The 27,483-nt window shown below is 62.6% G+C and overlaps 2 protein-coding genes across 8 annotated transcripts in view; one reads left to right on the top strand and one right to left on the bottom strand.

Moving 5' to 3' along the window:
* The window catches only part of ZNF362 (zinc finger protein 362), a 13,441-nt gene extending 1,514 nt beyond the window's left edge, over positions 1 to 11,927 (top strand). Inside the window, exons 1-10 of one of the 4 annotated variants that reach the window (XM_062012764.1) lie at positions 967 to 1,113; positions 1,810 to 2,029; positions 4,100 to 4,300; positions 6,980 to 7,043; positions 7,175 to 7,421; positions 7,523 to 7,844; positions 7,950 to 8,174; positions 9,459 to 9,537; positions 9,634 to 9,792; positions 11,548 to 11,925. In XM_062012764.1, the coding sequence (XP_061868748.1) occupies positions 6,981 to 7,043; positions 7,175 to 7,421; positions 7,523 to 7,844; positions 7,950 to 8,174; positions 9,459 to 9,537; positions 9,634 to 9,792; positions 11,548 to 11,664 (1,212 nt within the window). In that variant the 5' untranslated portion in view covers positions 967 to 1,113; positions 1,810 to 2,029; positions 4,100 to 4,300; position 6,980 and the 3' untranslated portion in view covers positions 11,665 to 11,925. Of the gene's footprint in view, positions 1 to 964; positions 1,114 to 1,322; positions 2,030 to 4,099; positions 4,301 to 6,979; positions 7,044 to 7,174; positions 7,422 to 7,522; positions 7,845 to 7,949; positions 8,175 to 9,458; positions 9,538 to 9,633; positions 9,793 to 11,547 lie in introns of those variants that run through there. The other 3 variants (XM_062012762.1, XM_062012766.1, XM_062012763.1) reach the window with 3 other exon arrangements.
* A 2,509-nt stretch (positions 11,928 to 14,436) lies between these two features.
* PHC2 (polyhomeotic homolog 2) lies at positions 14,437 to 23,772 on the bottom strand. 4 transcript variants are annotated; one of them, XM_062012759.1, is made up of 15 exons: positions 23,611 to 23,772; positions 21,275 to 21,465; positions 20,998 to 21,156; positions 20,836 to 20,916; positions 20,590 to 20,751; positions 19,348 to 19,452; positions 19,061 to 19,274; positions 18,386 to 18,711; positions 17,680 to 17,842; positions 16,475 to 16,683; positions 16,234 to 16,363; positions 15,983 to 16,097; positions 15,756 to 15,897; positions 15,345 to 15,651; positions 14,437 to 15,225 (listed from the first exon to the last, which is right to left on the bottom strand). In XM_062012759.1, the coding sequence occupies exons 2-15, from the start codon at positions 21,416 to 21,418 to the stop codon at positions 15,071 to 15,073; spliced, it is 2,412 nt and encodes an 803-aa protein (XP_061868743.1). In that variant the 5' UTR covers positions 21,419 to 21,465; positions 23,611 to 23,772; the 3' UTR covers positions 14,437 to 15,070. The 4 variants fall into 4 exon arrangements, with proteins under 4 accessions (XP_061868743.1, XP_061868742.1, XP_061868745.1 ...); XM_062012758.1 differs by having other exon boundaries at positions 15,983 to 16,119; positions 16,235 to 16,363; XM_062012761.1 differs by having other exon boundaries at positions 15,345 to 15,594; positions 15,983 to 16,119; positions 16,235 to 16,363.
* Positions 23,773 to 27,483: the final 3,711 nt, after the last annotated feature.

Below are 27,483 nucleotides of genomic sequence, written 5' to 3'. Positions count from 1 at the left end.
TTCCTCTTCCCTTCCTTCCCCCCCCCCCCGTCCATCCCTGTAAACCACCTCACCCCCCCTCACCCCCCCCGGGTAGGAGCAGGGGGGGGGGGCGGCCTCACACCCCCACCCCCCCCCGCGCGCTGCGTTTTGGGGGTATTTTATTTAAATGATTTTTTTTATCTTTTTTTTTTTTTTTAAACATTTATATATTTTTTTAACCACACCACCTCCCCCCCCCCTCCCTCCACTCCCTCCTTTCCCCTCCTCGCAGATCTGCAGAATATGGCGTCCCCGTCCTAGCGTTTTAAAAATAAGCCGGGGCTGCCATTTTTGTTTTCCTTTTGTCTGCGAATTTTAATAAAACCGTCTGAGAATGTGGGAGAGGCGGCGGATGAAGGGGGGGGGGGGGGAGCTCCCGGCCGGGCCAAACCCCCCCTTCCCCAACCCCCCCCCCCCTCCATCCCCATCCCTCGGCCTTTTTGTCTGGGGGGAAAAAAAAAGCCACCCTCCACCTCCCCCCCCCCCCCCAATCTCCCCTCCCAGGTCGAGGATTTCAACTTCACTTAACGCCAAACTTCGCCTTTTTCCACCTCTTTTTTTTAAAAACATTACTATTATTTTATTTTCCCACCCCCTTTTTCAGCGAGGAGGAAGAAGAAGGAAAAGGGGAAGGGGGGGGGAAGAAAAAAAGGGAGGAAAAGGGGGGGACACAGCCAGGAAAAATCCCCATTTTGCCGGATTTTCTCTTTTTTCTCCCCTGGATGGTTTAATGGAAAAGTTAATTGCAGCTGAACGTACCTATTTTTGTGGATGTTGCATGTATTTTTTGGGGGGAGTGTGTGTGTGTGTGTGTTGTTGCTTTTTAATTTATTCATGCCTTTTTTTTCTTACACAGGGGGTGGCAGAAGAAGCACGGGGGGGTGGTTCTTCTTCTTCTTATCATTTTTATTCCATTCCCCCCCCCCCTTTTCTTTTTTTCCTTTCCTCTCTTTCCGCATTAACCGGTTTTGTCTAGAAAGTGGTCTCGCTGGCCGGAGGGTCTAACGGGGAATATTTTCTTTACGTCTCGCTTTGGCAGGAATGCGGCAGCTTTAGCGAGGGACCCAAATTTCTGTGGCGGTGCTTAGAGAGGTCTGTCTGTCTGCCTGGACGACGTATATTTAGCCATATACTATTTATACATCCATAATCTCCCCGGCCACCTCTGGGGCCCGGGGATGGGGGTGAGGTGGGAGGGGTGTCGGGGGTGGGGGGAAGCTTCCAAGCTGGACGATGGTGCATTTTAAGCAAGGAATAATGAATTTGATGATTTTATTGCTTTTTTTTGGGGGGGGGGGGATTCTTTTTTTTCTCTTCAGCAAATGAAGTCGGAGGATGCTCCTTGCTTTGGTTGTTTCCCCCCCCCTCCACTACCTTCCCCCCTCTCCCTCCCCATCCCAACCCCATGGTCCTTCGGACATCAGCCGGGTTTTTGAACCTGGGGAGGATGGAGCGGGGCAATATGTGGCTTTGAGCCTTGAGGCCTTTTTTTGAGATTATAAAGTGGTATTTTAGCAGAGAGGGGGAAAAAAAAAAGAAAGTTTTTGGTCCCTCCCGGCGTGCCATTTGCCGAGAGGCAGAGGAGGGTCCGGGGTGAGGGGATGGATTTCAACCCCAATTTTCCAGCCAGCTCCCCATCCCTCGCCTTTACCAGCAGCTTGGGGTTGAACCGGACTCCAGAAAAACCCCAAACCAAACCCAAACATCGCTTTGCTGCTTGGTTGTTGTTTTTTTTTTCCCCTTTTATTTTTCTTTTTCTCTTTCTTTTTTTCTCTTCTCTGTTTTCAGGACAAACCCCACGTTCCCACGGGTCGGGTAGGTCGGAGACGCTTCGCTTTTGTTCCTCCGCTCTGGGATGTCGCGCGCCGGGGGCTGGCGGTGGGTTCGGGGTGTGTGAAGTTGTCCTCCTTGTCCCCCCGTAGAAAAACGCCCCCGCGTGCAGCACCCGGTCTCAGCTAGAGCTGGAGATGGACGCGGATAAGGGGAAGCAACGCCAGTACTCGCAGAGGTGGGCACGTCGGCTTTATCCAGGGGACTCAACAAACCTCCCCCCCCACCCCTCTCCCCTTCTCCCTCTGTATTTACATCGTCAGTGCACTTCGTGATGCGTTGTTGCACGGGATTATCCGGCCACCTCCAAAAAGAAACACATCATAGTAGAGGTGTTAACGTGCATGGATGTGTTGATAGATGAGGGGCAGGGTTTTTGGCCTTCCCCAGGGGTTTTGGGGTGGGGGGCACGAGGGGCTGCCTGCACCCCTCCCAACCTTGCGGGGAAGGGATGGGATCTGGTGGTGGAAGGGACCTCATGGTGGAAGTGTGGCCTCTTGAGATTTCTGGTTTCAGATACGTGTGTTTACGTGTGTAAAAGAGTATTTTCTCCCTCAAACTGCTCTCCTCCCATTCCACCACCACCACCTTTATTTCTTTGCTCCCTGCTGTGGGTTTTCGGGCCGATGGGTGTGATGTCACGACAAGTGCATGTTGGACTCGGTGCGTGCGCTGCCTCCTCGGGGTCACCCCCTGCTAAGCTGCCCGTGCCTCAGTTTCCCTGAGCGTGGTGGCACCCATGTGTGCTCTCCAGGACCCCCTGGCTGCTGTAGGGTGTTGAGGGGCTGGTTGCCCACCCGAGCTGTCAGGTGCTGGCTTTGCCTTGCTGGTCTCTCTTGGGGGTCTGGTGTAGTTGGCGGGTCTGATGTAACCACCCGCTACCCACCGTGCTGGGGAACGGTGTGTTTTGTGGGGATGGGTTTGGTGTGAGCGTCGCCCCACGGGTGCCTCAGGGGTTCCCTGTGGGCTGTCCCCGTGTCCCCTGTGGTGAGTCCCACTGCTGACGGGCCGGTCGGTGCTTCCACCCCAAGGGTTTGGGGTTGTGCCGCCTCATCTTTGGAGAGTGTTGTCTCCTCCTCCTTCCCTCCTGGGGAGAGAGGGACATCCTGCAGCACTCCCAGCCTGGCTTTGCCTCCCCTTTTGCTTCACTCTGGTGCTTGGCTCCTTGTCTCTGTACCCCCCTTCCCACACAGGGACCTCCCCACCTCCCTGGTACCAGCCCTGGGTTTACACCAGGGTTGGTTTTGCTGACAATCTGAAGGAGAAACCAGTTAACAGCCCTTCGGGGGGTGGAAATGTGGGGTTTAATTGGTTCCATCTTGGGTGAGATCTTACGGCGTGCGGTCTGGCCCCCCCTTTACCCCACCTGAGCAATGGGGAGCTCAGGTCTAGCCTGTCGTTTCGGCTTCCCCGGCCTTGGCTGCCTCTGCCACCTCTGCTTTGGGGTGAATCCCTCCCGGATGAGGATGATCCATCTTCCCTGAACACGGAAGCGGGACGGTGCCAGATGCTGCTTCCCACCCCGGCGGCTCTGCGCTGGGATTTGTGCCCGTGGGCACTCGCTTTCCGTCGGGGAAAACTCTCCTGCTCCGGGCAAACCCTGCTTGTGTGTGTGTGTGTGGGGAAGTGTCCTTCCCAGGGGGAAGAGAGGCCATGGCCTCGCGTTTTTTGGGGGAACCTGTGGTGTGGTGCAGGGCAGAGCCGGGTTCTGCCCTCACCCAGCCATGGGAGGTGGTGGGGACACAGCTACGCCAGCGTCGCCATCCCCCGTCTGTGTCTGTCCTGCGGCGGTGCTGGGATCCGCAGTGCTGGGGGGGATCTGCGGTGCTGGGGGGGATCTGAGGTGCTGGGGGTTGGGGTTAGACACTCAGGGGACCTCCACCCCGCTTGGCTCTCGCCCGCCGCGCCGTCTCGGGCCGTTGTCGGCTTTCCTGCGCTCGCCGCTTGGCACAGAGGGGAGGGACGGGGGGGGAAACCTCTGCCCCGATGCTCTCTCCGGGACCCTCAGGGACAGGCGGTGGGGGACACCGAGGGCTCAGCTTCTCGCTCACTTGAGGCCACGTTTAGGCACTCCACCACCCCCCAAATCCCTCCCCCTCGTGTCCTCTCCCCACCCCCACCCCCCTTTGCCAGCTGTACCGGGTCGGTGCTCGCTCGCCGGCCTCCAGCTCGCCGCTACCCGGGAGCTGCCCCTTTTCTCTCGGCGGTGCCGTGAAAAGAAAAAATCTCTTGTTTCTTTTTATTTCAGCGAAGGCGAGACAGAGAGGGCTGCCAAGGTAGAGGCGTTCCCTAGAGAACTGTAGCTTGACTTAGCGGCAGTTGGGTAGGAAGTTGGAAGGCTCTAGTGAGCTCGTGCCCACCCGTGCCATCATCTACCTCCCATCAATCTGGAGCCTCATCGACACGTCTCCCCAGGCAGCTGCGCCCACCTGCCTTCTGAGGCCAGCCTGTGAGTACCAAAACACACCGGCGTCCGACCCGCTCGCCGCCGACGCAACCCCCCTCTCCCCCCCTTCCACCTCGGCATCCCCCTCTGCGCCCCGCCTCGCCCGGCTTCTCACGCTCTCTTCCTTCCCCCCTGCCCCAACACACCTTTTCCCTGGGGGCTGTGGAGGCTGAGGAGTTTTGGTGCCTCTTTTTGGTATGGTTTTTTTTTTAGGGTTGCCCTAAGGGGAGTTTATGGGGCGACCCTCGGTTTCGGGGCTCCGCGTCTCATCGTCCCCGCTCGCTCTTCTCACGCCCCTCTCCTCCAGCCATGCCCGCCCGGGGCAGCTTTTTGCACAACCTTCCACAAGAGTTGGCAAAACCTGGTGCCTACATAGAATTCTGGGCTTTGTGGGGGGTGTTTCTCCCCTGCCCAGCCAAACATTGAGGGGCACAGAGAGCCCTAATGCAGAGCCAGAGAAGGGGGGAGGACGCTGCAGCGTTTCCCACCTTTCATCATTTCCATTTTAATGGATTTTCTTCCTTTTTTTTTTCCCCTTTCTTTTGCTGCATGTCAGCTCCCATTTTTCATAGTTAGCTGAGAATATAGAAAAAAGGCAGCTTTTATATATATAATTCTTTTTTCCATCTGCTTTCTATCCCCCCCCCCAGCTCCCGCCCCCAGCCCTGGCAGAAGGGGGAAGCCTCTCTCTCTCTCTCTCCTCCTGCTGAAATCCATTAAATCGGGGCAGGAACAGGGAAAATAGTTTGTTAATAGTTTCTTTCCTCTCTATTCCGGGGTAGGTTCATCAAGCTCCCAGCGTGGTGGTGCTTTACAGATAATTGATCATTTCTTTCATCAGGCCTCTTTGAGGTGGAGGTGGTGCCAAGGGGAGAGAGAGAGAGACACGTGGTATTTGGCAATATTTGGCATTCTCTCCCCAAAAACGCCGCGCCAGGGACCGGTTGTAGCGTTTCGGTGACGGTTCAGGGGCTGCTCCGGTTCTTTCCATCCTCGTTGCCACAGTTGGGGCAGGGAGGGAGAAGGGACAGACAGGCAGGAAGGATGGAGGTTGTGGGGCACGTGATGGCATTGAGGAGCTCCAAAAACCCCTTTTCCTCTTTCCCCCACACCGGGGGGATTTGGCCACCTTCCTCACGAGGGCTTTTTCTCCTCCTGCCCCATCTCAGCCTTTGTGTCACCATCCCACCCCGTGTTCATCATCCCTCAGGGATCTTCTAGACATGAACGTAGCCAGTGGGTATTCTCACGAGGTGGGTGGCACGTGGGTACAGCGTAATCGATGTGAAGTAGCTGGCGGTGCACGCGGGCGAGTAAATACGGAGAGAAAACGGGAGGGGGAGACCCTGTGAGTCTGTACAGCGATGGTGACTGGGCTGTTGCACAGATCTGGGGCCACTTGCTGTTGAAGGTGGCGAGGGCTGGTGCACGGGCAGTCGGAGGGTGGCACGGAGCAGGTCGGGCCGGGGAAGGGGATGGGGGGTGTCCCGGCTGTGCTGTTGGGCTCTGCCATGTGAAATGGTTCTTGTTCCTTCCGTCCTGCTGCCTCTGAGGCACCCCAAAACACACTGTGCTGCTCTGTATACTGTGAGGGTCAGGGTGCTCTCCTCCTCCTCGCTTCATATCCCCCCTGGAAAATGAGCCCAGAGGGGTTCGCTCCACGGCTCCTGCCCAGGCTGGGGTGGCCGTTTGAGTGCCAAGTCCCCAGCAGGACCAGGACTCCTTATTGCTGGGTGCTGCCACACTGCCTGTGTGGCACAGCACACACAGTTAGGAGTTGAGTGCAAGGAGGAGGAGGAAGGCTCACGCCCCACTCCCAAGGTGCCTTTTTCTGTGTGAGCAGGGATGCTCTCACATGGAACCAGTGGCCTTTGGGGCAGGCGGGAGCTGCCTGTCAAGCAAACACCAGCCAGCCTCCTAATGGTTGGTGGGGCTGGGACAAAGGATGGACTTGGTGATCTTAAAGGTCTCTTCCAGCTGCAACGATTCTATCACTCTGTGAATGTGCCCTGGGGCTCTCAGTGCCTGGTCTCCCCAGCTGCTGTTGGCCCCTCACCCTCAGATCGCCTCACCCCAAAAGCTTTAAAGGACGCGCCGCCGCTCTCGCTCCTCTAGAAACTACAGAGTTTCTAGTTTCTGGTTTCTCTCACAGAGGAAGCTCCCCAGGGAGCTCCCCTGGACATTCCCCAGTGTCCTTCACACGTTGCCCCGAAACACTGAGGTTTGCTGGCGCAGTAACGCTGGCTTCTCCAGCTGAGCTCCATCTCTGAGGATGAGAAGGGGGGGTTTGTTTTGGGGAGGGGGTTGGGTTCAATGTGCCGCCGTCACACTCGCCCTCGCTCTTGCTGCAGCATCCCTTCTCCCTGGAGGAGTGATGTAGATGTCTCTGGGGGTTGCAAGATTTGGGGTTTTGGTTCTTCTCTCCCCAGCTTGCCCCCTCCCCTCACCCCAAATCATGTCCTCGCTGGCATGTCGGGGTCTCTGAGGCACTTGGCTTCTCCCTGATCCTGCAGGGATTTCCATCTGGGATGATCCTCAGGAGGTTCCCCTGGCCCTGCCCCATTTCAGAGCCTGGGTGTTGCTTTCTTGTTTTGTGTGGGGGGGTTGGGGGTGTGTTGGTGGGGTTTGAGGGGGTCTGTGGGGGGGTGGTGCCACCCTGTGACCCCTCCTCTCTCCCTGCAGGATGGCGGAGCCGCGCTTCAACAACCCCTACTTCTGGCCGCCCCCCCCCACCATGCCCAGCCAGGTAGGACCCCCTTGGCCCTGGGGTTTTGGGGAGGGGGGAGGACAGACAGACGTGAGGAGATGCCTGGGATGGGGAGACTGGGAATCCCTCCACCTCTCTTCCAGCTCTCTGCTTTCTTCTCCCCCCGGCAGCTGGACAACCTGGTCCTGATCAACAAAATCAAGGAGCAGTTGATGGCAGAGAAGATCCGGCCCCCTCACTTGCCCCCCACCTCGGTGGCCTCCCAGCAGCCCCTCCTGGTGCCCCCCTCCCCTGCCGAGAGCAGCCAGTCCATCATGTCCCTCCCCAAACTGCAGCAGGTCCCGGGCCTTCACCCTCAAGCCGTCCCCCAGCCCGACGTGGCCCTGCACGCCCGGCCAGCCACCAGCACCGTCACAGGTACCACCCAGGGACACTATGGGGAGGGCTTCCCCCCAAACTTAGGACCCTAAAGAGGGGAGAGGGTTGATATCCCTCCCTCCTCTCTCTCTGCCCGCCAGGGTTGGGGCTGGCTTCCCGCGCGCCGGCCGTCAGCACCTCCGAATCCAGCACGGGGACGGGGACCACCACCCCCTCGACTCCCACCTCCACCAGCCAGAGCCGTCTCATCGCCTCCTCGCCCACCCTAATCTCAGGGATCACCAGCCCCCCCCTCCTCGACTCCATCAAGACAATCCAGGGCCACGGTTTGCTGGGAGCACCCAAGGCCGAACGAGGCCGGAAGAAAATCAAAGCTGAGAATCCCTCTGGCCCCCCGGTGCTGGTGGTGCCGTATCCCATCCTGGCCTCGGGAGAGACCGCCAAAGAGGGCAAGACCTACAGGTAGGCACCCCCACCCCGCTGGGGAGGGCTCGGGGGTGACGTGGGGCGCCCCCTCCGCCCCAGCCTGCTCCCTGCGGGCTTCTCCGCCACCGCCCCCCTCTCCAGGTGTAAGGTCTGCCCCTTGACGTTCTTCACCAAGTCGGAGATGCAGATCCACTCCAAGTCGCACACCGAGGCCAAGCCCCACAAGTGCCCCCACTGCTCCAAATCCTTTGCCAACGCCTCCTACCTGGCCCAGCACCTGCGCATCCACCTGGGCGTCAAACCCTACCACTGCTCCTACTGCGAGAAGTCCTTCCGCCAGCTCTCCCACCTCCAGCAGCACACCAGGTGAGGCCACGGCCGCCCCGGGGGGTCCCTGTGGGGTAGGGGGGTGTCCACCCGCCGGCTCTCGTGGCGGACTCGTGGTGCTTGTTGTCTCCACCACCTTCGTTGTCCCCGCTGCGCTTGGCGTCTCCAACATGTTCATTGTCCCCCAGAGCCTTCAGTGTCCCTCACTGTGACAGGCTGTCCCCACTGCCTTCATTGCCACTCACAGCACTCATCTGCACCACCCTCGTTCATCATCTCCAGCATCTTTATTGTCCCACCACCTTCTCCACCCCTGCCATGCTTGTCCATCTCCACCACACTTCTTGTCCTCCCTGTCATCATCTCCACCACATTCATTGTTCCCAGCCACCTTCAGTGTCTCCACCATGCCAGTCTGTCCCTGCTGCATCATCCCCACCAGCTGTCTTCACCCCCTTCACTGGCCCCACCACACTCATGATCTCCAGCACCTTTATTGTCCCCACCATGCACACCTTCTCCATCCCCATCACGCTTATTGTCCTCCCTCTCATCATCACCTCACCATGTTCATCTTTCCCAGACACCTTCATTGTCTCCACCATGGTCATCTGTCCCCACCACCATACTCATCATCCCCACCACCTTCTTCATCCCCACTGCACTTGTCTGTCCCTGCTGCCTTCATCATCCCCACCACACTCATCACCTCCAGCACCTCATCTCCACGGCTTTCATCACGCTCATGATCTCCACCACCTTCATTGTCCTCACCACCTTCACTAGAGAGTCAAGAGTTAGAGCATCATTTAGGTTGGAAAAGGCCTTTGAGATCAAGTCCACCTGCAGCCCGATCATCTCCAGCACTTTCATTGTCCCCACCACACTTGGCCATCTCCACCCTGTTCTTTCTCCCCACCACACTTGCTGTCACTGTTGCCTTCATCATCCCCACCAGTCATCATCTCCAGCACCTTCCTTGACCCCAGCACGCTCATCTCCAGCTCCATTATTGTCCCTACCACCACCTTCATCTCACCATACTCATCCACCCCCACTGCCTTCATCATCCCCACCACACTTGTGATCTCCAGTACCTTCATCGTCCCCACCACACTCGTGATCTCCACCGCACTCATCCCCACCACACCATTTGGTCCCTCTTACCTTCGTCATCCTCACCATGCTCCTCATCCCCAGCCCCTTCTTTGTCCCCACTGTGGTTGCTGTCCCCACCATCCTCACCCCCCCAAGCCTGTCCCCTCGCCCAGTCCCTGGGGTGGGGGTGAGGAGGTGACAGTCACCCTCTGCCCCTCTCCCCAGAATCCACACCGGTGACAGACCCTACAAGTGCCCGCACCCCGGCTGCGAAAAGGCCTTCACCCAGCTCTCCAACCTCCAGGTCGGTGTTGGGCTGCGGGGTTGGGGTGATGTGGAAGGGGGGGTGCAGGTGCTGTGATCCCCCCTCTCCCTCACTCCCCTTCTGCCCCTCCTGCAGTCCCACCAGCGCCAGCACAACAAGGACAAGCCCTACAAGTGCCCCAACTGCTACCGGGCCTACACGGACTCGGCCTCGCTGCAGATCCACCTCTCTGCCCACGCCATCAAGCACGCCAAGGCCTACTGCTGCAGCATGTGCGGCCGTGCATACACCTCGGTGAGCAGCCAGGGCACACACAGCACCCACTCACAGAGTCACAGCAGCAGCCACAGAGTCACAGAGTCCTTGTGGCTGGGACAGACCTGTAAGCCTCTGGAGCCCAGCCTCTGTCCCAGCCCTGTCACCCACCAGCCCATTGCCCTCAGTGCAACACCCACCCAGCTCTGAAACCCCTCCAGGGATGGTGGCTCCAGCAGCTCCCTGGGCAGCCCCTTCCAATGCCTGACAGCCCTGGCACCAAAGACATTCCTCCTCACATCCAGCCTCAACCTCCCCTGGGGCAACTTGAGGCCGTTTCCTCTTGTTCTATTGCTTGTTACTGGGGAGAACAGACCCATCCCCACCTCACTGCAGGTTCCTTTCAGGTGGTTGTAGAGAGTGAGAAGGTCTCCCCTGAGCCTGCTTTTCTCCAGGTTCAACAGCCCCAGATCCCTCAGCCTTTCCTCATCTGAGTCGTGCTCCAAATCCTTTCCTAGCTTGGTAGCCCAGTTCTGGATCCTCTCCAGCATCTCCATGTCCTTGTAGAGAGGGGCCCAAAACTGAATCCTAGAATCACAGCATGGTGAGGGTTGGAAGGGACCTTAAAGATCACCCAGTGCAACTCCCCTGCCAAAGCAGGTCCCACCTAGATCAGCTCACACAGGAAACCTCCTGAGAAGGAGCCTCCACACCCTCCCTGGGCAGCCTGGGCCAGGGCTCCCTCACTGAAACACTGGCAGAGTTTTTATTATGTTCAAATGGAACTGTTTGTGTTCCAGCTTCATCCCATCACCCTTTGTCCTGGCACTAGATACCACAGAACGAAGCACTGCCCCAACCTCCTGACACCCACCATTTAGGTACTTGTCAGTGTTGATGAGGTCACCCCTCAGCCTTCCCCAGGCTGAACAGCCCCAGGGCTGCAGCCTTTCCTCCTCACACACATGTTCCAGACCCTCAGCATCTTGCTGGCCCTGCACTGGCCACACTCTTCTTGATGCCCCCGAGGATGCCATTGCCCTGGACACAGTATTGGAGGTGCAGCCTCACCAAAGCCAAGTCCAGGGCAATGATCAGCTCCTCGCTCCTGCTGACAGATCCAGGATCCTGCTGTTCCTGATTCAGGCCAGGATGCCCTTGGCCTTCTTGGCCACCTGGGCACGCTGCTGGCTCCTGTTCAGCCGCTGTCAACCAACAGTCCCAGGTCCCTCAGTGCCTGGCAGCTTCCAGCCTCTCCTCCCCCAGCCTGTAGCGCTGCTGGGGGTTGCTGTGGCCCAAGGGCACGAGCCACCACTTGGCCTTATTGAAACTCATGGCATTGGCCTTGCCCAGCCATCCAGCCTGTCTAGATCCCTCTGTAAGGCTTCCCTGCCCTCAAGCAGATCAGGAGGCTGGAGCCAGGCTGTGCTCAGTGATGGCCAGGGGCAGGACAAGGGGCAACAGGGACAAGCTGGAACAGAAGAGGTTCCAAAGCAACACAAGGCAGAATTTGTTCCCTGTTGAGGTGAGGGAGCCCTGGCAGGGGCTGCCCAGATGGGCTGTGGAGGCTCCTTCTCTGGAGACATCCCAACCCAGCTGGATGAGTCCCTGTGTGCCCTGCTCTGGGTGATCCTGCTCTAGAACAGATGATCTTTCCAGGTCCTTCCCAACCCTTCAGATTCTGGGACCCTTCCACCCAGCTTGGTGTCATCCACAAACTTACTAAGGCTGCACTCTCTCACCCTCCCCTAAAACCACCCCTCCTGGGCCTCCCATCCCCTCCCCACCCCGCAGGAGACCTACCTGATGAAGCACATGTCGAAGCACACGGTGGTGGAGCACCTGGTGAGCCAGCACTCGCCCCAGCGCACCGAGTCCCCCGGCATCCCCGTGCGCATCTCCCTCATCTGAGCCGCCCGCGGGCACGGACACGGACACCCACACCCCGCAGGAGCAGCACAGCAGCACAGGAGGAGGAGGAGGAGCAGCAGGAGGAAGAGGAGGAGGATGAGGAAGGCCAGCCGCCCGCCCGCCCACCCGCAGCACCCCGGGGGCCGTGCGTGTGTCCCCGGCCCCGGGCCCTCCCCCAGGTTTGGTGACACCCAAAGACGGTCTCAGAGCACTTTGAATCTCTGCGGTTCGGTTTCTGATTTGGGGGGGAGGGGGTGGGGGGAAGGGTTTGAGGATGGGGAAAGGGGGGGTGGGGGAGGTGCCCCTCAGCCCCCCCCAGCCCCTCCCCCCGCTTTTTGGATACAAATATATATCTATTTATTGGCCAAGACGTTGGTGCTGCTAAAAACAAACCCACAGACAGCCCTGGAAGGAAGCGGAGGGAGAGGGGGGAGGGAGGGAGGGAACCCCCCTTCCCCCTCCCAGCCCCCACCCCCTGGGAGGGGGGGGAATGGGACATTTTGGGGTGATTTTGAAAGCATTTGGGGGGGTTGTTTGTATTTTTTTTGGGGGGGTCCCTGTGAGGGCGACGCCTTGTGCCTGTACATAGACCCGTGTGTGGAGCTGGGGGGGCTGCACCCCTCCCTGCCACCCCCCCTCTGTATTCTCAGCTGTTTGGGTTTTTTGGATATTAACTCTGGTATTTTTTTATACACTTTTTAAGCCTTAACTCTGCCTTTTCAGTTGGGGGTGGGGGTGGGGGGGTTACTTTCCCACCAGGGTGTTTTATTTACCTTGCTTATTCATTTTTAACACCTTCCCCTTATTTTTTATTCCCCCCCCTCCTTTTTTTACCCCTCCCTCCATGTTTCGGCCCCTCCCCCGTTGGGTTTTTCTTCCCCTCTTTATTTTTTAACCCTCTCTTGATTTTTTTTACCCCCTTCATTTTTTATTCCCGCCTCCTTCATTTGTAACCCCTCCCTCTTTATTTAACCCCTCCCCCTTTAACCCCCTTTATTTTAACCCCTCCCTTTTATCTTTAACCCTGCCCTTTATTTCTAACTCCTCCTTTTAAAACCCCTCCTTTATTTTCTATCCCCTCCCCCTTTTTAACCCCCTTTATTTCCACCCCTCATTTTTTACTGTTTTTAACCCGCTTTATTTTTAACCCCTCCCCCTAATTTTTATCCCCTCCCTCTTTATTTTTACCCCCTTTTAAACTCCTTATTTTTAACCCCTCCCTTTACTTTTCCACCCCCTCTTTCTTATTTAACCCCCCCTTTTCTTTTTTAACCCCTCCCCCCTTTATTTTTACACCCCTCCCCCCTTTGTTACCCCCCCAATTCTTCGCCCCCCTCGGTGTTGTACGATACTCAATATTGTAACCTTTTTGTCAGCATGTTAATACCATGTAAATAAGCCTCTTCTACACCCAGTGCCCCTCCCCTCCCCCAAATAATTTGGGGGGCTTTTTTTGGTTCATTTTCCCCCTCCAGCCCCCCTCCCCCTCCCTAGAGTTAGTTCTGACCTTTGTACAAAAGGCAATTATTAAAAAAAGCAATTAAAAAAAATAAAGGATGGGGGAAAATAACCAAGGAAATGAATGAAAATGAAGGAAAGGAAGAGCAGGGAAAAGGGGGGAAAAATCCCCTGCAAACCCTTCCCCTTCCTCCCCCCTCCAGTGTCTGCAGCCTGGCCTGGGGACAAGCCCCAGGGAGGGGGGCAGGGGGCAGGGTCAGAGGAAGGAGGGAACCCCCCAGCCCTGCTGCCTGTGCCCAGGAGGAAAAAAAGAGTCTAAAGATGCTCAAAAAAGGCCAGAAGAATAAAGCAGGAGGCAGAAAAAGTGCTGGAAGTGCAGGGAATGTGTGTGTGTGTTGTGGGGGGAAGGGAGGGAGGAAGGGAAGAGGAAACGTGCCCCTGCTCTGCTGTGGGGAGGATGGGGGTGGTCCCAGCCCCACGGGGGGTGGGCAGGGGAACGGGGTGTCCCCAGAGGCTGGGGGTTGGTGTGTTGAGCTGGGTCTGGGGCAGGGGGGGAGCAGGAGTGGCCCTGGGGACACCCTGCCATGGCCACAACCCCCTGGGGACCTGCTGCCAGCGCGGGGAGCAGCTGCAGGACCTGCCACTGACCTCTGTGGATGTTGCTGGGCCACCAGCCCTGGGATCCCCTCTCCATGGCCACCAGCCCCGGGGACACCCCCCTGTGCTGGGACCACCCCACCACTGTGGCCACCAGCTTCAAGGATGTGTCAGCACCAAGACCACCAGATTTGGGGCCATCTTTACCCCAGGCAAGGAGCTCCAAGGACATCTTGCCACCTCCAAGGCCACCTCACTGTGGCCACCAGCTCTGGGGACACCTCCACCAGCTCCAAGGACGAGTCACTAGGCCAGGGGGCAGCTCCAGGGACGCTCACCATGGTCACACCAGCCCTGGGGACAACCCCCATGGCCACCAGCTCTGGGCACCAGTGGCACAGCCCCCAGAGCCACCAGCCCTGGGGACACTTTGACACAGCCACCAGCCCTGGGGACGCTCCGGGGCCTTGTCACCAGGCAGCAGCGCTGGGGCTGTGTCCCCCAGCTCAGGCACACGCAGGGGGGGCCCCTCCTGCCCCTCCCCTGTGCAGGGGGATGTGACACCTTGGCCTCCCCCTTCCCTGGGGGGCTCCAGGGACACCCCAAGGCTCGGACACATCCTCAGTGGCACCCGGGGACGTCCCCAGGGTGCTGCCTCAGTTTACCCAGGGAGGAAAGGAGGGAGGGGGGAGGGCAAAGTGGGGGGGGCAAGATCTGGGTGGTTTTTTTTCAGTGTTTATTAAAAACAAAACAAAAATCCCCGGCTGGGGGAGGCTCCTTTTTTTTTTTTTCCTTTTCTTTTCTTAAAAAGACTCTGCTGGGGGGGGTGGGCTGGGGGTGTCCTTACCTGCCCCCCTCCCCCCACAATTCCTCTAAGGTGCCCCCCAAAACAGCCCCTGCCATGGGGAGGGGTGTGTGTGACACCCCCCTCCTCCTCTTCTCCTCCCAGGGGCTCACACTCCCCCATATCCCAGCTTGAGGTGGTGGGGGGGTGGCCCACACGTTAAGGCAACGTCCTGCTTCACTCTGCTGCTTTGAGGGGTGGGGGGGGATGACGAGGGGGAGGTGAGGATTCCCCCCTCCCCACTGGAGAAGGCGGGTGGGGGGTGACCCCCCTCCCCATTTGGGGGACACTATAGCTACAGCCTATGTACACACCCCGGGGTGGGGAGTGGGGGGCACCCCGGGGCTGGGTTCTGCTCAGAACTGCCTCCCCTCCACTCCTCCCCACCCCCTCTCTCCCCCCACGCTGGGCAGGGGGTTCTAAAGGGGGAGGGGTTGGGGTGTCCCACGGGGGTGGGAGTGGGGGGGGGGTGTGCGTGTGTGTGTGTGTCCCCCTTCCCCACCGGCTCTAGGAGTCCTTGAGCATGCTGATGCGGGCGTAGATCTTGAGGGCCGGCCCCAGTTTGATGTTCATGGTGCTCATGAGATGATCCTCCTTGAGCAGCAGCAGCGCCTGCCCGTCGATCTCCTGCGCACGGAACTCCTCCGCGATCTCCTGGCAGCCTGCGGGGAGCGGGGAGGATGGGAGGAGGAGACAAACACACACACACACACCTCAACAACACCCCCCTCCCAAAGCAAAACCAGCCCAGGGGAGGGTGTTTGTTGCCCCCGTCCCTCACCGGGCAGCGAGCGGATGAACTCGTAGACATCCTCCACGTTCCACTTGCTGGGTTCGCTGGGCAGGAAGCGGTGACCGATGGCGGCCAGGTCGCGGCCGTGCACGTCGGGCAGATCCATCTCCCGCAGCTCCAGGTCCCGCTCGCCCTGGCGCCGGCGGGACGTGGACGAACTGGCCGAGATGGGCGACAGCGGCTCCTCGTAGCTCGAGTTATCGGAGCAGCGGCTGGAATCCTCTTGGCTGTGGTTGAGCTGTAACGACGTCGTCACGGAAAGAGGCACCGAACCCGGCGGCAGAGAAACCGGCGGCTGCGGGACGGAGCGGCGCCGGCCTCAGAGCCCGCGCCCACCCCTCCTCCTCGAATCTGGGGACGGATCCCACCCAGCTCCCCCCTCCCTCCCTCAGCCCTCACCTGCTTCTTGGTGTCTTTGCCCAGGGGGGGTAACGTCCCCTTGCAGGTGCGGCGGCGGCCGTGGGGCGGCCCCCCGGGTTTCTGCAGTTTGCTGCGATCGGGGTGGAACAAACCCACGCGCTTGGTGCAGCCCACGTTGTACCTGCGGGGACAGGGCATGTGAGGGTGGGAGCTGCAGGGTTTGTTTTTTGGGGAGGGTGGGTGTGGGAGAGGTTTGGGGGTGTCACCTCTTGGCACAAGCCATGGAGCAGAAGCGCTTGGAGCGCTTGAACTTGTAGGCGAAGTCGACGCGGCCGCAGAGCTCGCACTTCAGTTTGGGGGGGTTCCCCTCTTCTTTGGATTCTGGAGGGCGCGGAGGGACACCCAGAGAGAGAAACACAACCAGCTCAGCCGAGGGGGCACCCCAAAAACGGCACTTGGCTGGGGGAAAGGGGCGGTTTCTAGCAGAGGAGGAGCGGTGCAGGGAACCGGGCGCTACCTTGCAAATAGGGCTCCTCCATCTCGGAGTCGGTGGTGGTCGTGTTGTCCTGCTGTGGGAGCTTCTCAGCCAGCAGCTCCTGCGCATACTTCTTCTTCAGATTTCCCACCAGCAACGAGGAGCGTCCCACCTGCGCCAGAACACGCTAGTGGGGTGCCCCCACCCCCCCAAAATCCAGCCCCACCCCCCCCACAGAGAGGAGGTGGGGGGCTGACGGGGAGTGGGGCTGTGTGTACATTACCGGGAACGGTTCTGCCCCTTCCTGGATGACGAAGCCCTCGATGACGTGGGTGAGGATCTGGGGTTTGACGATGGCCTGGGGGGGTTTGTTGTCGCCGTTGTGGGGGGCAGCGCCGGCGAGGGTGGAGGCAGAGCTCCCGCTGCCCGAGGTCATGCCGGGAACGCTGGCCAGGGGCTGGGGCTGCGCATGAAGGCGGTCGGCGGGCGGCTCTGCGGGGGACGGGACGGGGGGACACCGGTTACGGGGGACGCGGTGACGCCGGCGGTGACGCCGGGCCCGGATTAACATACAGCTGCTGCGGGCGGGGGGGCGGCGGGCGGGCTGGCGGGGACAGCAGCTGCCGCCGCTCCCACTGGATCCCCGAGAGCCCTCGTGGATCGCGGGGAGGGGGCTCCAGAGACGCCCCCCGCAACCTCCCCCCCGCGCACGCTACACCGGCCCCGGAGAGCCCAGGCAGCCCCCGGGACCCTCGGGGGCCCCCAAACACACCCAGCCCGGCCCAGCCGAGCCTCGGGACAGCCCGGCGGGGCCCCGGTACAGCGCGATCTGCCGCGGAAAGCCCCGCTCTGCCCCCAGCGCGGCCCCAGCACCCCCCGCCCCGAGCCCCCGCCTGCCCCCGCACGGCGCGGCCGCCGCCGCGGAGGCCCCGGCAGGCCTCGCCAGGCCCCAGCACCTTTGTCCGCCGGCGCAGCCCCGCTCCCCCCGCCCCTACCTGCGGCCGGGCAGCGGCTGCGGGGCCGGAGCGGGCGGCGGAGGCGGGGGCTGCGCGGGGGGAGGGGGGGCGGATGCGGAAGTGAGGTCAGCGCCCGCCGCCCCGCCGCCGGGCCGGGCCGGGCCGGACCAGGCCGAGAGCCCCGGTCGGGACGGGTCCGGCGGGGCCCGGGGCCGGGCCCGCACTCACCGGCGGCGCTCAGCGGCTAGGCGGCCCCATGGGCGGACAAAGGCGGCGCGGGCGGCGGCGGCGGCGGAGCGGGGCCGGGACAAAGGCGGCGGCGGGGCCGGGCCGGGCCGGGGCGGCGGCGGCGGCTGCGCGGGGGGCGGGGCCTGGCGCGGGGCGGTGTCCGCCTCTCGCTCCCGATTGGCCGCCGCGGCGCCGGGGGCGTGGCCTCCGGAGGGAGGCGGGGCCTGCGCGGGGGCGTGGCCTCAGGGCCCTGCCCGCGGCCGCCCCCACGCGTGTCCCGGCGCCGCGGCGCCCCGGCTCTTACCGTGGGCGGGCGGCCGCTCGCAGTCGGGGGTGCCGGGGCCCGGAGGAGCGGCGGGCGGCGAGCGGGCAGGGGCCGGTGCCGGCGGGGCTGTGGGTGGGCTGTCGGCGCTCCTCGGGGCGGGCGGTGGATCCCGGCGGGCGCCCTCGGGGACCGCGAGCGGGGGCTGTGGCGGGGATTGGGGGGGGGAGCGAGGGTACAGGGCACACGCGTGTGAGAGGGTCAGGGGCGCGCCCACGCGTGCACGGGGCAGAGGGGCTGGGGGACACATCCGGCGCAGGGCGGGCGCGTGGGTCGGGTGCGCGTGTGCACGGCCCCGCGCGCCTGCACGGGTGGTGACGGAGACGTGCACAGCCGCGTGGGCGGGGATCCAGCCCCACGCACATGCAGGGATGAGACGTGTAGGGGGGTCAGGCACACGCGCGGGGATCGGGCCCATGCACAACCCCCCTCTTCCACCCCCCCACACGCGTGGAGCGGGCACAGGGCTGGAGGGAGCCCCCACGGACCCCACAAGTGGATCTGTCACACACACCCCATGGACCAGGGAGGGTCCCTCCCCCCGTCCATGGGGCAGGGACATCCGTGCTCACACGCAGGTGTGCACAGCTCACACCCCACCCCATCCCCCAAACCATGCCGGGGCGGGCGGGGGGTGCCGGGGGGAGGGTGTTGAGGGGTTGGGGGTGGCTGGGGGGACGCCCCTCACCGTGGCAGCGGTGGGCTGCAGCTGCAGGATGACGGCAGAGGCGTGCTGGAACTTGCGGGGGGCAGGGTGGCAGCCGGGGTGGCCGTTGGGGGGGCCACCCTCACCCCCTGCTCCTTGAGGAAGCCCCGTTTTGGGTTGGGGGGTGGGGCCGGGGCTGGCAGGGGGCAGGGGCTGGAGTTGGGGGGTGGCAGGGGGGCCCGGGGGCGGCTGCCCGCGGGGTGCCAACTGCTGCTGCTGCTGCTGCTGGATGACGAACTGCTGCGGCTGCGGCTGCATCGGCTTCGGCGGCTGCTGCAGGAACTGGGGGGGCTGCAGCGGGGCGTAGGCTGCGGGACAGCGACGGGGGACAGGGACACCCCCCTTGTCACTGGCACCTCCAGCCCCATGGACCCCCCATCCCCTGTTCCCCCCAACGAGGCTGCTCCTCATTCTACCATCTGTTCACTCTGGTGCCTACTGACAACCAGCTGCTGCTGCCACCGGGCTCAGGCTGTGCCAGGACAGGGGGGGCTTCCCAGGAAGGGGGTGTCCCCCAATTTGGGAGCCACAGCAGCATAGCACCCCCAGGCTCCATCACCCTCCTGCTCCAAACACCATTAGGTTTCAGAGTGAACACCTCCCCCAGTGACCCCCCCCACCCCAGGGCTCCCCTGGACACACGGTGCGCCACCTTACCTGGGGTGACGAGTGGGTGGGCGGCGTTGGGGGCCGTGGGGCGGGCCAGGGGGTGGGCACGGGCCTCAGGCCCCTCCCCCTTTTTGAGGTGCTCGGCTGGGGGGTCAGGAGGGGGCCCACGGGGGGGGCCAGCCCGGGGTGGGGGGGCGCCAGGGGGCTTCATGGCCAGGGCAGGGAGGTGGGGGCCGGCGGGACGCAGGGCCAGGCTGTGCACCTGCAACGGCAGCGGGTCAGGGGGTGTCCCTGGGGGGTGGGTTGGTGGGGGGGGCGGATTTTGGGGGGCTCACCTGGGGGGCAGCGGGTGGGGGGGCAGGCGGTGGGGCCGGCGGCGGGGCGGGCGCAGGGCTCTCGGGGCGGACGGCGCTGACGGGGCCCGTGGGGGTGAAGATGAGCTGGGAGGAAGCAGAGACGGGGTGGGCAGTCACCCCACAGTGGCACCCCAAGGGTCCTGGTCCCCCACGGTGGGGCCACAGGCCCCCCACAGGTCTTGGGCACCCCACAGTGGGACCACAGGCACCCTGCAGGGTCACAGACCCCTAATAGGGTCCTGGCCACCCTGAAATGGGACAATGGGCAGCAGCCACCCCAGAGCATGGCCACAAGCACCCAGTGGGTCTTGGGCACCTCACACTGGGATGAGACACCCTACAGTTTCTGGCTACCCTGGTGTGGGTAAATGGGCATCCCGTGGGTCCCAACCACCCCCCAGCAAAGCAACGGGCACCCTCCTGGGTCAGGGGCCCTGTAAGGTCCCAACCACCCTGCAATGGAACAACAAGCACCCAGTGGGTCCTGGCCACCCTACAGCAGGATGATAGGCACCCAATGGGTCTCAACCATCCCACAGAGGGACAATGGGCACCCAATGGGTGTCAGTCACCCCACATCAGGATGACGAGCACCAAGGGGTCCCAGACACCCCACAGGACAATGAACACCTGCTGGGTCCTGGCCTCCCCATGGCAAGTCAACAGGCACCCAATGGGTCTCAACCTCCCCACACTGGGCACCCAGTGGGTCCTGGTCACCCCACAGTGGGACAATGAGCACCCAGTGGGTCTCAGTCAACCCACAGTGGGCATTCAGTGGGTCCTGGCCACCCCACAATAGGTACCCAGTGGGTCCTGGCCACCCCACAAACAGGCCCCCAGTGGGTCCTGGCCACCCCACAGTAGGACAATGGGCCTCCAAGGGGTCCTGGCCACCCCACAGTGGGACAATGAGCACCCAATGGATCTCAGCCACCCACAGTGGGCCCCAATGAGTCCTGGCTACCCGACAGAAAGTCAATGGGCCCCCAATGGGTCCTGGCCACCCCACAGTGGGACAATGGGCCCCAATGGGTCCTGGCCACCCCACAGTGGGACAATGGGCCTCCAAGGGGTCCTGGCCACCCCACAGTGGGACAATGGGCCTCCAAGGGGTCCTGGCCACCCCACAGTGGGACAATGGGCCCCAATGGGTCCTGGCCACCCCACAGTGCCCCGACGAGCACCCGCCGGAGCGTCAGGCAGGTGGCAGCCCTTTACCATCTGTGCCCGCAGGTACATCTGTGCCTGGCTGGCGGTGAGGGCGGGCGAGGCGGCGTTGCCCAGCAGCACGGCCTGCTGCGCGATGCCCGAGGCGCCCGGCGCCACGCTCTGCGCCCGGTTCAGCAGCTGCGCCGCCGCCGGGGCCGGCGCCAGGTTGATCTGCAAGGGGATGGCGGGAGACAGCTGTGGCATGGTGGAGCAGGGGGTAGAGGCGGTGGGTGGGCACAGGGGGGTGGGACTCACCGTGGGCTGTTGCTGTGCCGGCGCTGGTTGGGCCGCGGTGCCCCCCGAGGTGCCGCTCTGCCTGTTGGCTGCCAGGCTGGCCTGGGGAGGGGGAGCGGGCATCAGCGGTGGGCACGGCGGGGCAGGGGGCAGCCGGGGGGGTGCCCACGGGCGGGTTCCTACCTGCTGCACGGCCGCCAGGCTCTGGAGCTGGGCGCTGGTGAGGTGCTGCTGCTGGAGCGCGGCCGTCTGCAGCATGAGGTGCTGCTGCTGCGCCGCGTACATCTGCTGCAGGTACTGCGCCGCCGTGCTGGGCTGCCGGTGCAGCGCTTGCTGGATCACCTTATTTTATGGGGGGGGTGGGGTGGGGGGTGCAAACAGGTCCCCGGGTTGCACCCCCAGCACCCCTGCAGCCCCCTCCCCACCCGCAGACCCCCCACCCCCCTTCCCCAGCCCATACCTGCACGGTCTGGCGGTCAGGGATGCCGCTGTAGACGGAGATCTGGGGGGCCGGGGGCCGCGCGGGGCCGGCGCTGGTGGGGGGCGCGGGGGGGCCGCCAGCGCTGCTGGAGGGGGGCGGCGCAGGGAGCTGCTCGTTCTCCATGGTGGGGGCCCGGGGGGGGTGGCAAGGCAGCAGGGGTCAGCCTAGAGCTGGGGTTGGGGGGAAGGTGAGAGGAGGCAGCTCATGGGTGCTGCAGCCATCCCCGGGGGGGGTGAGGTGGGGTAAGAGCCTCCCCACCCCTCTCTTTGGTGGTGTTGGGGGCACCCATGGGTGGCAGCCCCAGAGGAGGGGGTTGCATCCTGCCCCAAGGGCTGAGGGAAAGGGGAAGGAGAAGGGGAAGGGGGGAAGGAAAGGAAGCAAAGGAAGCAAAGGGGAAGGGGTGAAAGGTCAGGCAGACAGAAGGATGATGGGAAGGAAGGGAGAGGAAGGTAGAGGTACAAGGGCAGTCAGAGGGGTGGGAGGAGAGAGATGGTAGCCAGAAGGAAATGAAGGAAGTGGGGAAGGCCCAAAGGACAGAGATGGAAAGAGTAGATGGACAGAGGGGATGGGAAAGGGGTGAAGAGAAGGATGGAAAGAGAGACAGAAGGATAGATGGGAGGAGGAAAGGATAGGCAGAGGGAAAGCCAGATGAGAAAAGGAAAGTGGTGGAAGGAGGAAAGGGACCAACGTCACCACCACCACCACCACGGTGAGCACCAAGAGCCCTTCGTGGCCATCGTGCACCAGGGGACCTCCAGTCACCTGCCCACGATGCCCACCCCAGCAAAGCCTCCACCCTGCCAGGCTGTGGGTGTCACTGCCATTGAGTGCCACTGCCGTGGGTGCCACTGCCATTGAGTGTCACCGCTGTGGGTGCCAGGCTGTGGGTGCCACTGGGGCAGGACCAGGGACAGCAGCGTGGGCACCGCAGACCATGGACAGCAGCCTGGGGGAGGGGAGGGGTGTTGGGTGGCCATGGGCAGTGGCCTTGGTGGCCATGGTGGGTGGCCATGCCACAGCATGGTCTCCCCTAAAGCATATCAGCCACCCCCAGCCCCAACGTGGCACCCGAGGGATGCGTTGGTGGCCTCAGTGTGGGGTGGGATGTGGGGTGCCCATGGGGGTGGCAGTGGGTGGCCCCAGCTCTCCTTCCCGTGGCCCACAACGCTGCTCAGCCAGTGGCTGTAGTGTCCACCATGGCCCAGAGAGATTTTGGGGAGTGTTTTTGCCTCACAGACCCTCTTCTCTCCCAGGAAGAGCCCAGTGGCATTGGAGTGACATAGAGAAACCACACTGGGTGTACCCAGAGCCAAAACTCACCCCCTGAGGAGGGCCACAGCATGGGGAGCCCCCCCCAGCTCCCATGGGTCCAACCTCCCCATCCCCACACACTTGGTGGGTGGGGGGAGAACAGCTTGCTTTTGAGCCAGGAGTGACAGAGTCAACTACCTCCTGACCCCATGAACCCCCCCAAACCATTAAACCCACTCAGAAGTTTGGGTGATGCAGGAGTCACCATGGGTGGGGGGGCACAGAGGGTGTCCCACAGCTGGCATAAGGCTGGACCCCCTGAGCTGTGCCCAAAATGGGGGAGAGAATCATAGTGGGGGGTGGGATAGGCAGGGAGGGGTGGGGGATTTAAAAATAAGGGGGTGCAAAATCAGTGTCAGGGATGGAAGGATGGTGAGGAGTGGGATATGGGCAGGGGAAACACTACTTGGGAAGGGATATAATGCAGGAGGGGCAGATGTGAGAGTAAGCAGGGAAATATGAATGTGAGGGCTGGGAAATAATAGTAAGTGGAGGGGAAATGAGAAAAGGGGGTGCAGGAGGGTAGGGAGGCCTGGAAAATGTGAGTGAGGAGCATGAGGGATGGTGAATAGGTGGAAGTGGTGGAATATGAGTGGGTAATAATAAGAATAGGGTGCAAAATGACAAGGGGGGTACAGGAAGGCGGGAGAAACACTAGTGGGGGGTGGGAGATGATGGTGAGCAGTGAAACACGGGGTGGGGAAATAACCATCAGGGGGTGCAGAACCAGGGCAGGGGGAGGCAAGGGGATGGGGAGGGCCGGGAGACGCGAGTGGGGGTGGGCTGCAAGGGAGCTGTGGGCCTCTAACGGGGGGGACGCGGGCGACAGAGAGACACGGGCACGGCTGGGTAAACTGAGGCACGGCGGGTCGCAGGGCGCATGCGCAGCCCCCCCCCCCCCCTCCCCGTGTCCGTCCGTCGTTTCCCCCCCCCACATCCCTCCCTCAGCCCCGGCCCGGCCCAGACAAAGCGCCGGGGCCCAGTAGCGGCGGCCGGCGCGGTACCTGCGGCCGTGGCGGAGCGGATCGCGCCGGGCACGGCCATGGCGCGGGCCGGGGGGCGGCGGCGGCGGGGCTGGGGGGGGTCCCGGTGGCGGCGGCGGGGCCGGGCCGGGCCGCGGCCGCTCCCTCCGCCCTCCTCCTCCTCCTCCCTCAGGCGGCGGCGCGGCGGCCCGATGCCATAACTCATTTGCATTCCTCCGCGCGTCACGTGACGCGGGCGGGCCAATCAGCGGCCGCGCCCGCCCCGCCCACCGCGCCCCGCGCTGCCCGCCGCGACGGCGGCCGCCGCTCGCGCTCGCCATGGCAACGGCACGGGGGGGGGGCGGTTACCATGGCAACGCGGAGAGGGACACCCGGCGGCCGCCACGGGCTGCGGATGCGCCCCGACGCGGGGGGGACCGGGACCGGCGGTCTCCGGTGTTTCATGGGGTCACCCGGGGTCGCTCCTGGCATCGGTACCGGGGGGATGCCGCGGCACGGGATGGGGCACCCGGGGGATGGTGGCACCGGTACCGGGGGATGGTGGTACCGGTACCGGGAGGATGCCGCGGCACGGGATGGGGCACCCGGGGGATGGTGGCACCGGTACCGGGGGGATGCCGCGGCACGGGATGGGGCACCCGGGGGATGGTGGCACCGGTACCGGGGGATGGTGGTACCGGTACCGGGGGGATGCCGCGGTAGGGGATGGGGCACCCGGGCGATGGTGGCACCGGTACCGGGGGATGGTGGTACCGGTACCGGGGGGATGCCGCGGTAGGGAATGGGGCACCCGGGGGATGGTGGTACCGGTACCGGGGGGATGCCGCGGCACGGGATGGGGAACCCGAGGGATGGTGGCACCGGTACCGGCGGTCTCCTGTGTTTCATGGGGTCACCCGGGGTCGCTCCTGGCACCGGTACCGGGGGGATGCCGCGGCACGGGATGGGGCACCCGAGGGATGGTGGTCGCAGTGTCCTCGCTGCTGCCACGGGGTCGATGGGGGCAAAGGCACACGGTGAGGGACCGGGGGGATGCCACGGTGCCACGCGCGTCCGAGTCACCCCGCGGGCAAACGGCAGCGTGTGCTGCAAAAGGGGCTCGTGGGTTGGCGACAGGGACTTGCAGGTCTGCGACGGGGCTTGTGAATTTGCGACAGGGCTCGCCGGTTTGCGATGGGACTCGTGGGTTGGCGAAACGGGCTCTTGCGTTGGTGATGAGGCTCCGAGGTTTGCGACGGGGCTTGCGGGTTTACATAGAGGTTCGTGGGTCCTTAATGGGGCTCGTGGGCTTGCGGGTTTGTGCCAGGGGCTTGTTGGTTTGTGCCAGGGCTCGTGGGCTGGCGATGGGGCTCGTGGGTTTGCGACAGGGGCTTGTTGGTTTGTGGCTGGGCTTGAGGGTTTGCGACAGGGCTTGTGGGTTCGTAATGGGGCTCAGGGGGTTACCACGGGGTTTGCGGGTTTGCAGGGAGGCTCGTGGGTCCGTAATGGGCGCGTGGGCTGGCGATGGGGCTCAGGGGTTTGCGACAGGGCTTGTGAATTTGCGACAGGGCTTGTGAATTTGCGACAGGGCTTGTGAATTTGCGGCGGGGCTTGCGGGTTTGCAGTGGGGCTCGTGGGTGCTTAATGAGCTCATGGGCTTGCGGGTTTGTGCCAGGGGCTTGCGGGTTGTGCTGGGGCTCGTGGGTTGGCGGTGAGGCTCGTGGGTTTGCGACAGGGACTTGCGGGTTTGCGACAGGGCTCGTGAATTTGCGGCGGGGCTCGTGGGTTTGCAGTGGGGCTCGTGGATCCTTAATGAGCTCGTGGGCTTGCAGGTTTGTGCCAGGGGCTTGCGGGTTATGCCGGGGCTCGCGGGTTTGCAGTGAGGCTCGTGGGCGGGCGATGAGGCTCAGGGGTTTGCGACAGGGCTTGTGAATTTGCGACAGGGCTTGTGAATTTGCAATGAGGCTCATGGGTTCTTAATGAGCTCATGGGCTTGCGGGTTTGTGCCAGGGGCTCGTGGATTGGCGGTGAAGCTCGTGGGTTTGCAACAGGGACTTGCGGGTTTGCGACGGGGCTCGTGAATTTGCGACAGGGGCTCATGGGTTTGCAGTGAGGCTCGTGGGCTGGCGATGGGGCTCAGGGGTTTGCGACAGGGCTTGTGAATTTGCGGCGGGGCTTGCGGGTTTGCAGTGAGGCTCGTGGGTCCTTAATGGGGCTGACGGGCTTGCGGGTTTGTGCCGGGGCTCGTGGCTTTGGAATGAGGCTCGTGGGCTGGCGAGTTTGCGAAAGGGGCTCGTGGGTTTGTGCCGGGGCTCGTGGCTTTGCCGTGAGACTCCGGCGTTTGCCACGTGGGGCTGGCGGGGTCGCAGTGGGACCCGTGGGTTTGCAGCTGTGGGGAGCAGCCCCGTGGGGATGACCCCGCGACCCCTCCCGTCCCCGGGACCCCCGGTCCCATCCTCACCGTCCCCCCTCCCCTGGCTTTGGGGTGGCAGCTGCTGCCCTCTCCTGCCTGCACTGGGGATGGCAGGGCCATAGGGGGCATTGGGGGGACTTAGGGGGACTGCGAGGGCACTGGGGGGCGTCGAGGGGGTTTGAGTGGGCTATAGGAAGCATTGGGGGCTACGTAGGGCACTGGGGGCCATCGAGGAGCTCTTGGGGGCTATGTGGGGCACTGAGGATCATCGGAGGGGCTGTGAAAGGGCTATGGGGGCACTGGGGGGGCTGTGAGGGCACTGAGGGGCATCGAGGGGGTTGGGAGGGGACTATGGGGGGCACTGGGGGGGATGTGAGGCCACTGGGGGCATCGAGGAGCTGTGAGGGGGCTATGGGGTGCGCTGGGGTGGCTGTAAGGGCACTGAGGGCGTCGGAGGGGCTGTGAGTGGGCTACGGGGGGCATTGTGGGCACCCTTAGAGCTATGAGGGGGCACTCGATGGCTCTGGGGGACCCTGGGCGGGGGATGTGAGCGCTCTGTGGTGACCCAGACGACCCCCCGGAGGTGCTGGGGGGCGAGGATCCCTTTCCCCGTGCCCGTGGCTGCTGCCGCGTGGGGGCGATGCCTCTACACGAGCCGATCCCGCGCCGGGCGGGCTGAGCCCTTTGCCCCTTCTCCCCTTTTTCTCCTTCCCTCTCCAGTTTTTGACTTTTTCCTCCCCCTTTTTCCTCCCTTTTTATTTTTTCCTTTTCTTTTTTCCTTCCCCCCCTTTTTCCTCCCTTTTTATCCCTTTTTTTCTCCCATTTTTCTCACTTTTATCCCTTCCTCCCTTTTTTACTCCTTCTGTCCCCTTTCCCCTACCTTTATCCTTTTTTCCTCTTCCTTTTAACACCTTTTAAACATTTTTCATCTTTTTCCTTTCATCCCCTTCCCCTATTTTATCATTTTCCCTTCTTTTATCCCTTTTCTCCCCTTTTTATCATTTTTCACCTTTTTCCTCTTTTCCTCCCCTCTTCCCTCCTTTTTCATCCTTCCCCTTCCCCAATTTTTATCATCCCCCTCTCCCCTCCTTTTCCCCCCTCCCTTCCTCTCCCCTTTTCCCTCTTTCCCCTACTTTTTGTCCTCCTCCTTGTTTCCTCTACACCTCCTGGGGTTCAATGTGCTCCCCCTGAGCATCCTTGCCCATACCCAAACCCACCAGGTGACCCAAACCGTGCCCTTTTTGCCCCAAACCAGCCATGCCAGGTGATGACCCACCCCCCAACCACAGCAGAGATGGAGCTGTGAGGCCCATCAGGTCCCACCTGGGGGGAAAGACACTGCCCAGAAACCAAATCACCTGCATCCTTCACCCATGGAGATGTGGCCCCATTCTGGGGTACTGCACCCTACATCCCATCCCTCACCCCCCCTCATCCTACCCTCCATGTCCCCCACCCCATTGCACTTTGCACCCCCCATCCCAACCCTTATCCCACCCCCA

The sequence above is a fragment of the Colius striatus genome, chromosome 21, assembly GCF_028858725.1.
Source record: "Colius striatus isolate bColStr4 chromosome 21, bColStr4.1.hap1, whole genome shotgun sequence".
NCBI lineage: Eukaryota > Metazoa > Chordata > Aves > Coliiformes > Coliidae > Colius > Colius striatus.
Note: the sequence above shows the minus strand (reverse complement) of the source record. Positions and strands in the feature narration are given on the sequence as shown.

What these genes read in the sequence shown, in the direction of transcription:
- PHC2 (XM_062012758.1), bottom strand. Translation starts at nt 21,418, where the DNA reads ATGGAGAACGAGCAGCTCCCTGCGCCGCCCCCCTCCAGCAGCGCTGGC. An exon ending in TGTACCTGCGGGCACAGATG is followed by an intron (nt 19,453 to 20,589) that starts GTAAAGGGCTGC and finishes GCTTCCTCCCAG; the next exon opens with CTCATCTTCACCCCCACGGG. An exon ending in GCAAAGACACCAAGAAGCAG is followed by an intron (nt 15,652 to 15,755) that starts GTGAGGGCTGAG and finishes TCCGTCCCGCAG; the next exon opens with CCGCCGGTTTCTCTGCCGCC.